Source organism: Stegodyphus dumicola, chromosome 4, assembly GCF_044657685.1.
Source record: "Stegodyphus dumicola isolate Sdum_Otavi_A_Nest chromosome 4, ASM4465768v1".
Classification (NCBI taxonomy): domain Eukaryota; kingdom Metazoa; phylum Arthropoda; class Arachnida; order Araneae; family Eresidae; genus Stegodyphus; species Stegodyphus dumicola.
The window spans coordinates 63,821,424-63,838,092 of record NC_140771.1 but is presented as its reverse complement, the minus strand read 5'-3'; the positions used below and the strand labels follow the sequence as shown (position 1 = coordinate 63,838,092).

Below are 16,669 nucleotides of genomic sequence, written 5' to 3'. Positions count from 1 at the left end.
TAAATATAAAAACATGAATATGGAGAGGTATTGCAACTGAAATCCACGAAGAAAAATTGTTATGTATGGCTTCCTCTAATATAGCTGTTTTAAGAGTAATCAGTAACAGCACCATGCTGCAAAGCACAGGATTGCAGGTTCTGTCCTGACTGGCAGCAGAAATCTAGATGAACACTGGCTTCACAGGCACCCTCTAATAGCAAACATTGTCATTAAAATAACTAACTGAAACTAAATCAGGAGCAGCTAGTTCATTATACCAATCAAACAGGACTAGGTCCAACAACAGCCAGCCTTGGCCATAGCCAGTTGGTTGTAGGGAAGCGCCCTTCCATCTCCCTAATTTTTTTTTTTTTTAATGTAAATATTAGTCATTAAAAGCTGGTGAAATGTTATATATACAGAGCTATAAATAAAGTTTAAATTTCAAAACGCTAAAAAAAAAAAAAAAAAAAAAAAAAAAAAAAAAAAAAAGAACCACTGATCAGCGTAACTTGAATTTGAATGGCATATTATCAAAAAAGGGGGAAAACATATAACAGAAGAAAAATAAATAGTTAAAAATTTTATCAGTAAACGGTGTTGAAAGGGTCAGAATATGTAAATGAAAATACTTGTCATGTGCACGAGTCATTGCAGCTGTTATAAAAACGCTGGGTATGCGGCTTTTCCTCATTTTGCTTCTGAGAACTTCGCCATGACTGTGTCAATGAAGGATCACTTTCTACTTGTAAAGTTTTTAACAAGAACGATGACTGTGCATCAGTAGCTCTCTAGAAGTTCTGTATCTCAAGGGTATGGAAAAAGGCATTGGTCCAATGACTGTCCTAGACTGGAGAAAATCATTCAGAAATTCGAAAAGACAAATTCGTTTGATGTGCAGTCTGGTACAGGAATGAAAAGAATTGGTTCGATGTCAGTTGAAGAAGTGGCCACACCAGTGCAGGAAGAGTTGAGCGGTGGTATACAACCATGCAGTACACAGGGAATTACACGAACATTGGCCATGCCTGTCAGCACGGTGCGTAAAATTCTACAAAACATCTTTCATTGCTATCCATACAGAATTATCCATGTGCAGGAATTGTTTCCTGCTGACCTGCAAGCAACAGAGGCTTTTGCTTTATAATTCTTCTCGCATGGAAATGGACAATGAATGGCTGTGGAAGATTTTGAGGACATTTCTGTCTCCAAGGCTTTGTCAATAAATATAATTGTAGAGTATGGGCAACAGAAAATCCACTCGCAATTCAACCAGTACTGCTGCATTCTGCAAAGATCACTGTGTGGTGTGGGTTTACGGCATCCTTTATCATAGAGCCTGCCATATTTAGCCCAAAGGGCATTCATTAGCTCAGAAGGGCTATTAATTTCATTTTGGCATTTTGCGTGACAAACTTTAAATGTCCATTTCTTTTTTCAAATTGTTGCCACGAAATATTATTGCCCATGTTTTATATTTAAAGAAATTAAATAATGAAGAATCTGCATAAATGTATGTATGTGTCTCACGTTGTGATAAAACAACAGTACCTAGAGCCATCAACTTTTGAATAACGTAATCCTGCACCAAATATGGGCATCTGGAAGCCTGAATTTGTTTTATTATCGATTTCATATTTTCTAACACTTTAATGAATTTTTGATTAACAAACTCAACAATTTCAAAGAGAGCAAATGGCAACACTGTAGGGGGGAAAAACATTTTTATCACCAGCACACAAGACTGTACAAAAAATTCTAAAGATATGCTCATTGTAAAATAATTTTACGATATTGCTTTTGAATTGAATTTTATGGTTTAAATGCGAAGAACATAATATGTAATAAATAGAGGTGTAAGGCACTAAATTTAAAAAAAAAAAAAAAGCCCCTTTGGACATAATGTAAAATCTGAAAGCTTTCAGATCTTTTATTATTATTATTATTATTTGAGAAGACAGATGCTTTCAGTCCTGTTATTGTACCGTCACTGGTAAGTGCTATGAGAGTCTTTTGTGCAACCACGTCATTCCATATCTTCAACAATGGGGATGTGTTGATGAGAAGATCATTTGTAAGCAAGATGGCACTCCTCTGCACATTATAAATCCAGTGAAACAGATGCTGAAGCGGCATTTCGGAAATGGTAGAATTTCCTTCATTTCCTTACAGCATGGCCGTCCCAATCACCTGATCTTAATCCATGTGTTATTTGGCTGTGTGGCTATCTGAAAGATATTGTGTTCAATGCTCTGATTTCAAACTTAGCTGAATTTCTCAATTTCAACTTCTTGTTGAAAACAGTGGACAGCATACTGAACATGTTTTGTGCCAGTCTCATGAAAATTAAAACCTGATTTGATTGAGGCTTTTTATGCAAGTTTTGGACTCAGAATAATTAAAAACCCATTTTTCCCATCCCGTGTGATACGACCTTACTGTGGTAGATATACTTAGATATCTAACAGTTTCACACATGTACAGTCATGCGCACTGAACGGTACAGTTGGTTTAATGTGTAACTTGCACCTTAACCGTTGTTTTACAATTCACTTCTCATCTGCAGTCAAACCCTTTTAAGTTATGATGCTTACCATAGTACCATCTCTTGCTAAAATTTTGAACTATTTATTTTTCTTCTGCCGTACCTTTTCTCCCTTCTTTGATAATATTTCCTTCAAATTTGACATCATTCTGATCAATGGTTCTTTTTTACAGCATTTTGAAACTTAAATTTTAATTTATTTACTAAAAAAATATTGATTATATTACCTCCTAATATAAATTTAGTAGAATGTATCAAAAGGAGGGAACCCATAAGTAGGAAGTTTAATTCTGAAAATTGTTTCTGAAAATTACACATAATTTTCGGAATTAAACTTCCTACTTATGGGTTCCCTCATTTTGATACTTTGTACTAAATTTATATTAGGAGGTAATATAATCAATATTTCTTTAGTAAATAAATTAGCTTACCAGCGGCCGAACGGTAAAGTCGCTGAACACTGGTAGTTCGGTCCGAGGTTCGAATCCCGCAAACGGGCTGGCTGCATGGGCGTTTTCGTGGTTTTCCCCATGTGTAATGTGTATACGAGCCAGTTTCCCTTAGAAAGTCCTCCACGAAGGCATCCCTCCCTTTAGGCAGATAGCCCTCGTGTGCTTTGCCATAATTAAATACACCAACACCAGTAAATAAATTATTATATCTTACTCTGCAGCTATTGTGCAAGTATTAGAAAAACTTGTTTTCGAATTCAATGAATTTTAGATCATTCAATATATATATATATACACACACACACATATATATATTTGTTATTGTGTCAAACTCTTTCTCTGTACACAAACTCACACTCCTAAACCAGCACATTTCCAGGTATCACATATATCTATATCTTTTCCAGGTATCACATATATCTTTCAGACATCACAATTACACATTCAAATAAGCAAAAGCTGAGGTCAAAGTAGCCTTCCATCTTCATTCTTCATAAAGGATACAAGTGAGCAGTGGATAATTGGTTGTAATTTCAAGAGTTCCCTATAGACTACATTGCTTTTGTGTTCTATTAATTCACAAATGTGTATTATTTCTCCAGTACCAATGTTCAAGTGTTCAAGGGAAGGCTTCTTTGCAAAAACTAATAAAAATTCTATTTAAAAGTGTCATCTCTTCTTTGAGTTGATGGGAAGGGAAAAGAAGATTGTTGCAATTCATCTTGAAAATCAGTCATTATGGTATTTTGATTGTAGAGTTTGTCAAAGCATTTTTAATGTTAAATAGTTAAAAAAACATGGATGTTCTGTAATATTACTGTTATTTGAATTTTTCGAAAACTTTTTGCACATGGAGCTCAAAGATTTTTGTCAAACAATCATAATTTATAAAAGGGTCATATGTGCCATGCATATCACTAATCAATCCATCAACTAACCCTCCACATGTGTATCTTTACCTACAGCATGATTTTGTTTGTTTATTTTGTTAGCTTCTACACTACTGAATTCATTCTTCAATTAATCAATCTAAAACCAACATTATAAAGTTATTCATAGTTTAGTGTAATTACTGATTTTTAGGGTAGTGAATGATAGGATCAATATAAGAAAAATTTGAGGTATATTTTTTGTATCTTATTATTATTTGTAACTTTTTCTTTTGGTCAAGTAGCCAAATGCTTGCAACTTACTGTTTAAACCAAAGGCTAAGGTATATTTTTTGTACCTTTTTATTACCTGTAACCTCTTTTTTTTTTTTTTTTTTTTTTTGTCAAATAACCAAATGCTTGCAACTTACAGTTTATTACAAAGGTCAGGGTCAGTGTTTGTACAGCATTCGTTCAAAGACACCGGATGTTCTTTGTTTTATAAAAAATGTTATGTAATGAGAAATTTGGGGTCTCGCAAGACATGCCAGTTAGGCTTTATCTTTAGGGCTCAGGCAGCAATTAGGTTCTCTTGTTCGATTTATTACTAAACTGTTGTGAACTGAAGTAAATTAAAGCAAGTGACATCACCTGTAGAATATATGAGAATCAGAGTTAGCCTTTAGTTTGGAACATAAAAGTATGTTTTGGTTATTGTGTCTGTTCTTGTATATGTTTCATGTGTTTCAATAAAGTATTTTCTTGTTTTTTGAAATAACATTTGCCTTTTTGGACTTTACAAAAGTCCTACATAAGATGAGAACACATGAATTCAATTTTGATTTTTCGTTTTCACCTTAAGAGCATGGTAGGGCAGGTGTTGAAGATATAAATGAAAGTTGCAATGAAGATATAAATGAGTGCCATTTTAATGCTGCAACTTATTGATAAGTTCCATAAACCTTGAAAGTTGTCTGGCATTAGTTGCTGAAAGTTTATTGAAGACAGTAGGAAATGGTGCATCAATAATTTTGAAGAAGCTGAAAAATGCAGAGACAAGCATATAGAAATGTGTGCTAAACTGGAAAAGCAATTGCAAGAAGCTTCTTCATCTAGAAATCAAAAAAGAAAATTAAATTACTGAAAATTGAGCTGAAGCAATTTTTGGGTGACCCAAAAGATTGTTTTTCTGTAGTCTTATTTCAGAAGATTTATGAAGACAAGTCTGTACCTGATGCAGATAATATGCAATATCTAATGCAGTTGGTGAAGCCAAAATTTAAAGCTGAGCATCTCATTCAGTGATTTCCAGCAACAGTGGGGAATTACACAAGGGCCATCAAACAGTTAAAAGAATGATTTGGAAGAGATAATTATCTTGTCCAGATTTGTGTTTGTGATTTATTAAACATGGTTATAAAGAACAATGTGACTGGATGAACCGAGGCTGATTTGGCAGCCTTATATGACAAATCAGAAGCTAAACTGAAAGCTTTGGAAGGATGCAGTAAAAGTTTGGGGATTTTTCTAATTTTGTTAGTGGAAAACTGCCTCCAGGAATAAGTTCTGCTTACTTGAGAAAGAAGGAGAAATTAAGAGTCAAGTGATTGAAAGAGTTCTTGCACTTTAAAACAGCTGATGAATTTTATCACCAAGAAGTTCAAGAAGAAGAAATGGTGTCATTGGCAAGAACTGGGTTTGATTCTCGCCTTTATTTTAAAAAGAGCTCTGTTTCTGAAAAAAGTAAAAGGAAACTGATCTTGCGATGGTCTCTGCATTAGTAAGCCTTAATAACAATGCAGGTAACCGACAGTTATTATAGAAAGGTGCATGTTTTTCATGTCTTAAAAAAGTAGTTCATTTAAGTAGATTTTGTATTGTTAATAATCAATTGAACTTTTCTCAATGTAATAATTCTCACTTTTATATTATGTGCCCTGAACAAGGAAAAAAGAATGTATATAAAACGGAGAATTCTTTCTCTCTTCAGTTCCCATAAAAGTGAAACTGTTTAGTTGCAAACTTTTGCAAAGTCATTCAGGCTTAATGTCAAGAGGAGAATATTCATGGTTTGTTTGATTTGGGTGGCCAAAATAGTTTCTTGAATGAAAGATTATGACATTGTTGAATGTTCCTTCACTTTGGAATGAAACTGTAATACATGTGTTGTTTGGGAAGGAAGAAACAAGACCAAAGGAACCTCAAGTATTTTCTGTTGAAGTCAGTGATTTGAGAAAATCATAAACTTGTAGTTTGGAAGTTTTTTTGAAAGATAAGATATGTGCATTTATTCTGAAAATTAATGACAGTAGCTTAATGAATTCTTTCTGTGAGAAAAGTGAGATTGATCTTGTGATTGGGGGCTGATGGTTTGAGAAAAATGCTGACTGAGAACTTAGTTGAGTTAGAATCAGATCTAACAGTTGAAAAAACAAAACATGGGTGGACGGTAATTGAAAAACAGCATTCATGTGCAGGTGATAGCATTTATTTTGTCTATGTGTGTTAGGAATATTCCTTTAAGCACATTGTGGGAACTTGAAATTTTAGAAATAGCTAATCCATCCCAAACTGTTAAGGAGAAAGATAGCTAAACTGAATTTGAAGAAAAAAAAATAGAATTCTTCCCAATGGGAGGTATGAACTAGAATTCCCTTAGAAATTCAATTCTACAAATTTATCTGATAATAACCTGGAAAAAGCATGAAAAAGGAATTATAAGTTAAATTATGGTAAACTTTTACATGATTATTAAAAAGTATTCCAAGAATGGGGGGAAATGAGAATGCATACCAGAAATTGAATTAAATACCGAATGTCGTCACTATTTGCCTTATAGGACATTAATTAAACTAGGTAATAAAACTTCAAAAATTCACTCAGTTTTTAACTTTTCTAGCTCTCAGATAGAGAAATCCTTTTTAAACAACTGTTTATTTAAAGGAGTTAGTCTTAAAGAAATGATACCTGATGTTCTTGATTGTTTTAGAATGTATCAAATCAATGTATGTGTTAATATTTAAAAAGTTTTTTTTATGTTATCTGTTGCACCCAAATTGTCGAGTTGTATTTGGTGTTTGTTCTAGCCTTTATTTATTGGATTCATCTATAATGCCAACTGCTCAAAAATTGAAAAACTCATTCTGTGTAGACAAGTGTGTGACTGGATTCTTATTGTTAATGAACAAGTTCACTTTATCAAACAGGCAAAGTTAATCTGTCTAGAGGCTATTTTTAATTTGCATGGCTTTGAAAGCAATGTTGCTTACAAAAATGTTGACAAGCATTCTGAAGAATTCCATTTCCGTAATAATCTAGGATTTAAATAAGAACACTTTAAGCTATGCTAATTTAGAAACAATGGCACGTAAAATGAAAATAACCAAGAGATTAATTTTGCCAATAGTTAAAAAAAAAAAAATAAATAAAAAAAAATAATAAAGTTCGATCCTTTCGTTTTGTTAATGCCAACAACATTGCTTCTAAAGCTGTTACAAGATTTGTGGAAGTCAAAAATAGCTTGGGATTGGGAATTATCACCAAATATTATTAATAAATTATTAGAATGGTATGCAAATGTACATGAACTAAAAAATGCATCTTTGCTTTCTTATTTGGCAATTAATTCATTTTCTGAATTTCATGTTTTTGTTGATGATAAGGAGTATATACTGTTTGCATTTTTCCTCGATCAGTAGTTATTCTGACAGAAAGGTAGTTCTTGTTAAAGTGAAGTCTGGAGTAGCACCTTTCAAACCCCTGGGTATGCCTCATTTGGAATTAGTGGCTTGTAGTACAGTCACTAGGCTTTTGAATTCTAGTATCAAAGTGCTTGTTCTACCGGATCTTAACATTGCACTTTGGTCTGATTCTGCTGCAGCCATTTAGTGGGTAAAATGAGCTGGGAAATTGGTTAATTTTCATGACCGAGTTACAGAAATTCATCAGCTGGCAAACCCTCAGGCATGGAAGCATGTTCCTGGGAGTATTAATATCACTGATTTACTATCGCAAGTCTTTTCTATTTGGGGAATGATTGCTTACGAGTTGTAGGAGGGGCCTTCTTGGCTAAAGAAAAATTCTGAATGTTGGCCAGCTGATGAACCTGATAGTCAGCCTAAAGAAGTAGACATAGAGAGGGGGGAGAGTAAAATGATGACTTTTGATTTGGTGAAAGATGCACCCCTTTGGCAACTAAACAGCATATCAAATTATGGTAAATTAATTTGAGAATTTGCTTGAGTTTTAAGATTTGTAAATAATTATCGACAAACTCGTATCGAATGTAAAAATCCTGAACTTTCTTTTCCTGCAGTTCAAAATTTTGAAAAGTATTTGATTCGTTTAGTTGAAAGCTATGATTAACCTGATTTAAAATCTTTGAATTTTATTATGTTTAAAGATAAAGATAATATTTTAAGAATTAGAATAAAAATAATTCATCAAGATGATGATGAATTCTTCCTATATCTAGTTTTGTTACCAGACAAATGTGAATTTACTAGGTTATTGATCAAATTTGTACATATAAAAAAATTCTCATGCTGGAATTCAAATAATATGAATCTTTATGAGAAAGATTTTGGATAAAAGCTAGAAAAACAATGTTTTATGTAAAAGCAAACTTGCATTTTGTTACCAGACTGAGTTACATATTGTGTAGCTTTCAAAGTTGTAGGAATAGATTCGGCCATGTCTTTGTTTATGAAAACAGAGAAAATGTGTGAATAGCATTGTTTATCTGCATGTTGTTTTGAGCTGTTCATCTGGAACTGGGAAGTTCTTCATCCTTGGAGGTTTTGGCTTTTTAGTCCAAAGGGGCTTTGTCCCTGAAGGACTATTGTTTTCGTTTCGCGATTATGCGTCGGACTCATAAACGTCGGTTCACTTTTCAAACTGTTGCCACAAAATGTTAGAGTCCTGCATTATATTTGAAGAAATTAAATAATGAAAAATCTGCATAAATGATTACCTATTTCTCGCATTGTGATAAAACAATGGTACATAGAGCCATCGAATTTTGAATGACGAAATCCTTCTGCGAATATGGGCATCTGAAATCCCAAATTTGGAATTTGTTTTATTATAGATTTTATATTTTGTAAAACTTTAACGAATTTTTGATTTACAAACTCAATGCTTTAAAAGTGAGAAATGGCAACGTTATATAGAAAAAAAAATACTTTTATCTCCAGCTCGCGAGACCGTGTATATAGGAAATTCTAAAGATATGCTTAATTTAACATTATTTTGCGATATTGCTCTTGAACTGAATTTTATGGTTTAAGTGCAAAGAACATGATATTTAATAAATAAAGGTAACACTCAAAATGTTAAAAAAAACGCCCCTTTGAACGTAATTTAAAATCTGAAACATTTCAGTTTTTTTTTTTTTTTTTTTTTTTTTTTTTTTTTTTTTTTTTTTTTTGGTTGGTGCTTAGGCAGTTTATCACTAGATGGCAAAAGCCAAGCACAAATTATGATAATGGAGCCAATTTCAGAGAAGCATTTGATGATCTTTCTAAATTAGATTGGGAAAAAATTTCTAGAGAGATATAAAATATAAATAGTAATATAATTTGGAAATGCATATCACCCACTGCAACCTGTTGGGAAAGGTTGGTTCACATTGTAAAAGAATTGTTAAAACATATGTTAGATAAATCTGTATTGAGTTAGGAAAAATTGAAAACTGACTATTGATCTGTGACTGTGAATCAATTATTAATTATAGACCATTAACATATGTATCAGAAGATCCACAAAAATCGATTTCTCTTACATCCTCTATGTTTCTTATAGGAAACCACTGTTCCAGTGTTAGGAACATTAATGAACTGGATTCAGAAAAATTGAATAAAAATTAGGATACTAAGGAAAACTTTTTAATGGCTTAAATGTTTTAGAAAACATTATTTTAACAAGCTTATTCAAAAATGCATTGTAAACTGTAGCATGAACCAAAAATTAGTGAAATTGTTTTAATTGGTGATGATAATAAAAGCCGTTTATTTTGGCCTATAGCAAAAATTATTGCACTGATTCCTGATTGAAATGGAAAAGTTTCCCCCTTTAAGTTTAAAACTCAACAAAAAAGAGTCTTGTGACTGGTGCATTAAGTCTTCCCTTTAGAGCTATAAGCATTGAAACAGTGTTAGCTGAAAATAAGAAAATAGGAGAGGAGGAATATAATTCTCAGAAAGCGTGTGGATTTAAGATTAGTTTGTCTCCAAATGATATAATAATGGAAAGATATATCTCTTCTGGTAGTTGCATAAAAGCATCTAAAAGATGGATTTATTCAGCTGTACTTGTTATAAGTTTGAGACTGTTCCCAAGTCACAGTGGGGGAGGATGTTGCAAACTGAAGTGAATTGAACCTGAAGTAGAATGATGTCAGCTTCTAAAATATATGAGAATCAAAGTTAGCATTTAATGAAACATGAAAGAATCTTTCGGTTGTTGCACCTGTCCTTGTATGTACTTCAATAAAATGTTTAATGTTTTTTTGAATGACTTTTGTCTTTCTGGACTTTCCAAAACACTCTGCATGTAGATGCAAACCCATAAATTATTTTTTGGCTTCTCGTTCTCAAGATAAACAGTCCAAAAGGACATGCATATATGTCTTAAGCCACCATAATATATAATAATCAAAACTGAGCTTGAAAGAATAATTGTAGAATTTGGTAATTTTGGCATGCATTTAGATATTCACATATTGAAAAACCATTCCATTAAGGCTAATTCACAAAGAGAAAAATAAAAGTGCAAAGATGTTAAATGAATTTAACTGAAGCTCATACTTTTTTGACATTAATAGTAAGTTATAAAACTAAATCTAATAAGGAAATTTTTTTCAAATATATTACAACCAATTATTTTACTTTTTAAATGTACAAGGGGATACCGAAAAGAAACCGAACTTTTTTTTTCCAACTTATTTATTCACATTTTAAGTACAAACCTTCAATCCTCTTCAAAGTACTCTCCACTTGCATTAATACATTTGTCTAATCTTTTATTACGTTTTTTCAAAACATTGTTTAAATTCAGCTTTTGTGATGCTTGAGAAGTGCTTCCATCATTTTTTTCCTCACTTCAACATCAGCAAAACACTTTCCTTTCATGTCTGTTTTCATTCTAGGGCATTCTTTCATTCTTGCGATCTTGTTTTTATTCAGCAGTCATCGCACAAATTTGGCAGCCACTCTTTTTCATTCCCAAATCTCCTATCAAAATTCGCTGCGCTGAACTCCAAGCCCCTCCTGACAATTCCTCAGTTTCTTCAATGGCTCATCATCAATATTCGTTGATGATTGCACAAATTTTTTCAATATTTTCTTGTGTTTGGCCATGGAAGGACGACCAGAATGAGGTTTTTCATCAATTGATGTTTCACTATTTTTTAAAACAAGAAAACTGCTCAAACACTTGAGTTTTTTCCCATAGTCCCTGTATATATAGCATCTTCCCTGTATATAGCATCCCGTAGTATATAGCATCATCCCTGTATGCCGTTTTTAAGAGTTTCTGTTCCACTTTTCCCAAATAAAAAGCAGAATTTCACTGCCATATGCTGTTCAAAAAAATCCAGCCATTGTGAAAACAAGGATTACATGAAACAGTTGTCACTGTAAGCTCTCCTGAAATTAGTACTACTGACTTTCTTCACCGACGGCACTCGGCTTACTGACTCGCGAATGTTCACTGTGTACGCTCTTAGCAGCAAAACATGGTACTATAAAAGCTCTGCCCACCAAAAAGTTAATTCAGTTTCTTTTGGTTATCCCCTCATATATTATTATTTGCTGTCATCATCAGCAGCAGCAGCAACAGATAAGTGGAGTTTTGAAGAATTTATCTTCCAAGTTTTCACCAAAGAAAGTTTTAGATTAAAATTAGATAACTTGTTTGAATAATAACACTGATTAAGCTGAAAGTTTAGCATATAGTGTTTTCAAGTGACTATTTATCAGCAGTTTCTCTACTGTTATTGCAACTGAAAAATGACAGAAAAAGGGTTTAGCAAAAAAGTGTAGTGTTTTTGTAATCTAATACAGTTTGGAAAATTTTGCTTGTAAGCTAGAACTTTGGCACAACTTTTTGGAGAGAGAGAAATGTGAAGGTTGATGCTATGAATAAATTCACTTTGAAAGACTTAATGAAAGAAATGGTGACTTTTCTCTTGCAAATAACACTTACTCTTTTTTATTTCAACCATGTATATTAGGAACATTAAGTGCTCATTTAGTACTTAATGTAAAAAAAATTTGGTTGTGCTCAACTGTGGCAAAGTGTTGCTTAAATGTGTTATGCCTGTTGAGTGTGCATGGAAAACTAATTGGAAAAAAAAAAAAAAAAAAAAAAAAGTTCTAGAATTATTTAACACAGATAAGTTAAAGACTAATTTAAAGAAAAAGAAAGTAGTATCTTTGTTCCTATCCCTCAAACTACAACAGTTTGCTTTTTCATGTATGTTACAAGCCCGTTATTTATTATTCATTTATTCACTTGTAACAAAGTTAGAAAACTATGTAAGGAAAAGTACATCTTCATGGAGTATCTTCTAATGGAAACTGACTTGGTTTCACATTACACATGGGATAATCTACAGAAATACTCTTGTAGTCAGCCATTTTAACAGGATTGAAATTCTAGGACTGTGTTATTAGTATTCAGCAGTCTTTCCATTCCATCAGTGTGAAATATATTTAAGTTAAATTTTATTTTGGTTTTGTCATTCTGAAGTCGCTTGCACCCCCAATTACTATAAAACCTTGCATCCTAGCTATACCTTTGCAACCAACAGTGAAAAAAATAATTCTGCCATAGTAGTGACTACAGTATATGATTGGTATATGCTGTGCTGCTGAAATATGTGATGAAATATGCTGTGCTGCTGCCCTTCGTACACAGGCAAACAACTACACAACTGTAGCATCGACCACATACTCATGCAGCCACATCCAACCAACCTGTGGCATCACAATAGCTATGCACTCATGCCCCATCCCCACAAACTTAACTGCAAGAACACATCCAACAGATTGGGGTTTTCCAAACATACTCTGAGCTCAAAACAAATTCGCTAGTGACACTTTGCTGGCTGTCTATCAGAATATCGCACCTATAACATTAAAGTGTTGGGAGGGGCCTTATGTAGGGGTGTTGCAAGTGCTGCCCATGAAAGATGTTACTATTTATGACTTCCTTGAGTGACAGCTGTTTTTGGAGTAATCCTTAAAAGCGTCATGTTACAGAACAGAGAATTGAAGATTCTATCCTCACTGTCAGTAGAAGTGCAAATGAACATTCTTCATGGGCACCCTCTACTGGCAAACATTGCCATTAAAATAAACTGAAACTCAATTGGAAGCATTTGGTTAACTATACCAATTATAAAGGTCCAACATCAGCCAACAGTGGAAATAATGATTCTGCTGCAAATACAATTAAAGGTCATCAAAGGGCTGAGAACGTGAAACTGCTTAATGCTATTTAATTAATTATGTCCAAAATAGTTTTGTTTCATTAACTCTTGTTCAGAATAGTTTCATTTTTCCATAGGATGAATTGATCCAGTCTTTACAGGGTTTTGGAGAAACCTGTTTATATCAACGAAGTATCTAAAACCGCATTACCATAATTTTAATTACCTACACTTTAGTCTTCATTTCATTTACTGAATAACATGTGTATTTATGTGATTGCTCTAAGTTATTCATTTGTAAAAATGAATCAAATATAAGATTTGTTTCCGGATTGTAATATGTTAAAAGTATGATGTTGAGAAAGTCTTTTTTCATTTTAATAAAATTTCATTGAAGTTGTAATATAATTTTTCATGTGAAGAGGCATTTTCTAATTGGATGATGTGTTAAAAGGAAATAATTTGTCAAGTTAATTTAACTGTATAATTTTCCATTTGTCTTTATAGAAATATTATGAATGTCAGTAATAATAATAGCAGCTGCAAATATATTAAATATAAGAAATTTGAATTTAACAAACATTCTCCATTCATATAAAGCAAATTTAAAGTTAATTAAAATTAAAATTTTAAATTATGAAATTTTAATTGCATAGCTTTGCCATATTCAAATAACTTAACCTAACCCTATAACATGTAAAAATTGTATATTTTTAGGACGACTGAATACTAATGAAGATAGTGAAAATCGACTGGGTTATGATCTGTATAGCAGTGCACTTGCTGACATTCTTAGTGAACCATCTTTATCAATGCCTATTTCAGTGGGACTCTATGCTAAGTGGGGCAGTGGAAAATCTTTTTTATTGAATAAATTAGAAAGTAAGTGAATTAATTTTTTATTTACTTTAAAATGTAAACAAGTGTAATCTGTAATTATAAATAGAGCAAATTATGGTAAGAGTAGAAAAAACAAGATACCTTCTGATTATTTAAACTCTTCACTGAAAGGTTGCAAACTCGTCTTCAGTGAAAGGTTGCAAAAGGGCAAGATCCATTTCAAAATGTTTGTGCACTAAGTTCCATAAAAGAGCCATCAATCAATAAAATTAAAAGCAGCAAGAAATATTGGCAACAAAATACTTAACCATTTTTTAGATATCTTTCTGCAGTTTTTCTGTTGTTCTCCCTATGTAAATGGCAATATATTTTTGATTTAAAAAAAAAATCGGAGATGTTCACAAACTTGACTTCACAAGCAACCTCGGCATTAATTATGTTCCTGGTCAACAGTAAGTAAGGCTGTTATAAACAAGATGCTGTGGTTTTCAAGCCAATTTCTTGTTTGCATTTTAACATTTTGCTTGAAATTTTTTACATTGCATTTCCATAAAATTTGGTTTTTAAGAAGTACAGTTTCATATATTGTGAAATTTTGTATTCAGTATGGTTAGACAAAATGCCAGATTTCTGTAGAAATGCAACACTTCTTTTTTTCGTTAGCCTGCAAACTTTAGATTTATATGTCCATTATGATAATCCCATTGGGATAGTTAGAGGAAAATGAAATATGTTTAACATAAAAAAACACAATCACAAAAATGATGGTTTGAATTTCAAACATGTAAAATCAAATATACTTAAATAGATATATGCTATGCACATACCTGGATTGCTGTATAAATAATTTTTGGTAGCGAGATATAATGCTTCGTAAATACTTTTGCATGACTTTTTGGCTATGGTGATAATCAGAAAGTAAATATATATATATATATATACATATATGAGTCGTCATCAGAGGAGGTGCATTGAATTTCTATTCTTTTTTGAAATCAGTGTAAATTTTATTTTAAGAGGGAAATTAATAGGAATTTGAATCTTCAGGCAAAAATTAATTAAAGCTTTAAAATGCTTATAGTTTGCACAATATTGATTTTTTGTACAAATAACCACTTCTGCGGCCAGCAGCCTAAGATAGTTATTATAAAAAAGATATATATATGTATGTAAAATATAAAAAATATGATAGCTTTGCTCTGTGCAAACGGGCAACCTATGATTTACTTTCCGCAATTTTAGGATCTTCCCCTAGACTAGTACTTTCAAGAACATTCTGGCATGTTATATAACCGCTAGTATAAATACAGAGTTTGTGCCATTTTTCATCAGACTGCTTTCTCTACCTGTTGCTACAGCACTTCACTGCTGCACATCCCATCTTTCCTTTGATCGAATAGTTATGACACAGAAAATCTAAATTTAATCTTATTTAGTTTAAATCACTATTGAATATGCGATTTTGGAGAATTTAATCTAAAGTAAAAACTATCTGCGGCGAGAATTGAATAAAGATGTGAAAACTTAAGAGCTAGAGCCTTCTTTGTCATTCCTGTGCTTGCCTACCAAACTATTACACATATGTAAAGACATAAAATAAGAAATTTAGAACTAACATGCCACAAAGATGAAAATTTGAAATTCATAATTAATAAATTTCAAATAATCTAATAAATGCAACAAAAAATTTAATAAATGTAAAAACCAAATCTTTTAAACAACCAATACCCCAATTCAAAAATATTTCTTAAAGAAATTAAAAGAAAAAAGAACAAAACAGTAGAGTAATTCAATCAACTTCAGTGCCACTTCATCAGGAAAGGAATCTTTGTCGATTACTTTTAAATTGTGTAGTTCCATAATCAGTAACAGAATAGATTTGAAAAAAAAAAAAAAAAAATTAAATATGCTTTATTGAACAACAAGGCACTGCTGCATGGAAGATAAAAATATTTTATTTTGGACAGTGGCAACATTTTTCTTTCAAATCGCTGAGTTTGTTGATTAAATTCGGCATAAGAGTGATAAAAGATACATATATTATATTGCAGTTTGATTAATGGCAACACACTTCTTTTACATCATTGAGTTTTCTGATCAAATTTCAAACATAAATATCTTACTTTTGGCCGAGTGGCAATGCAAAACTTATATCACTGAGTTTTTAATCAAAAGTTTCCATAAATTTGCCCAAAATGGGAAATAAAAACAATTTTGAAACTCAAAATTCTAACTCCATCATGCACATGTTTGGATGTTTATGTTCAAAATTTGGCAGCTCTAGCATTTCGATAACGCAATTAAGTTGAGAAGACAAGTATATTGCATTTTGGTGACTGGCAACACATTTCATTTATATTGCTGAGTTTTCTGATTAAATTTGAAACATAAATAGTGGAAACACAAAGATTTTAAATCACCTAGTTTTTAATCAGAAGCTTATAAAATTCACACACGATATGAAATAAATAAAAAAATTTTTTAAAAAAGATTCAGAATTAGGGCTTTGAGATGCATGTGTTTGGCTGGAGGACTACATTTGTTCAAA

General features: G+C 32.1%; 1 protein-coding gene across 2 annotated transcripts in view; it reads left to right on the top strand.

The window, feature by feature from the left end:
- Window positions 1-16,669, top strand: part of Arms (Ankyrin repeat-rich membrane spanning) — a 144,016-nt gene that overhangs the window by 62,691 nt on the left and 64,656 nt on the right. For both annotated transcript variants that reach the window (XM_085815026.1, XM_085815025.1), the window contains exon 11: window positions 13,999-14,163. In XM_085815026.1, the coding sequence (XP_085671152.1) occupies window positions 13,999-14,163 (165 nt within the window). The remainder of the gene's footprint in view (window positions 1-13,998; window positions 14,164-16,669) is intronic.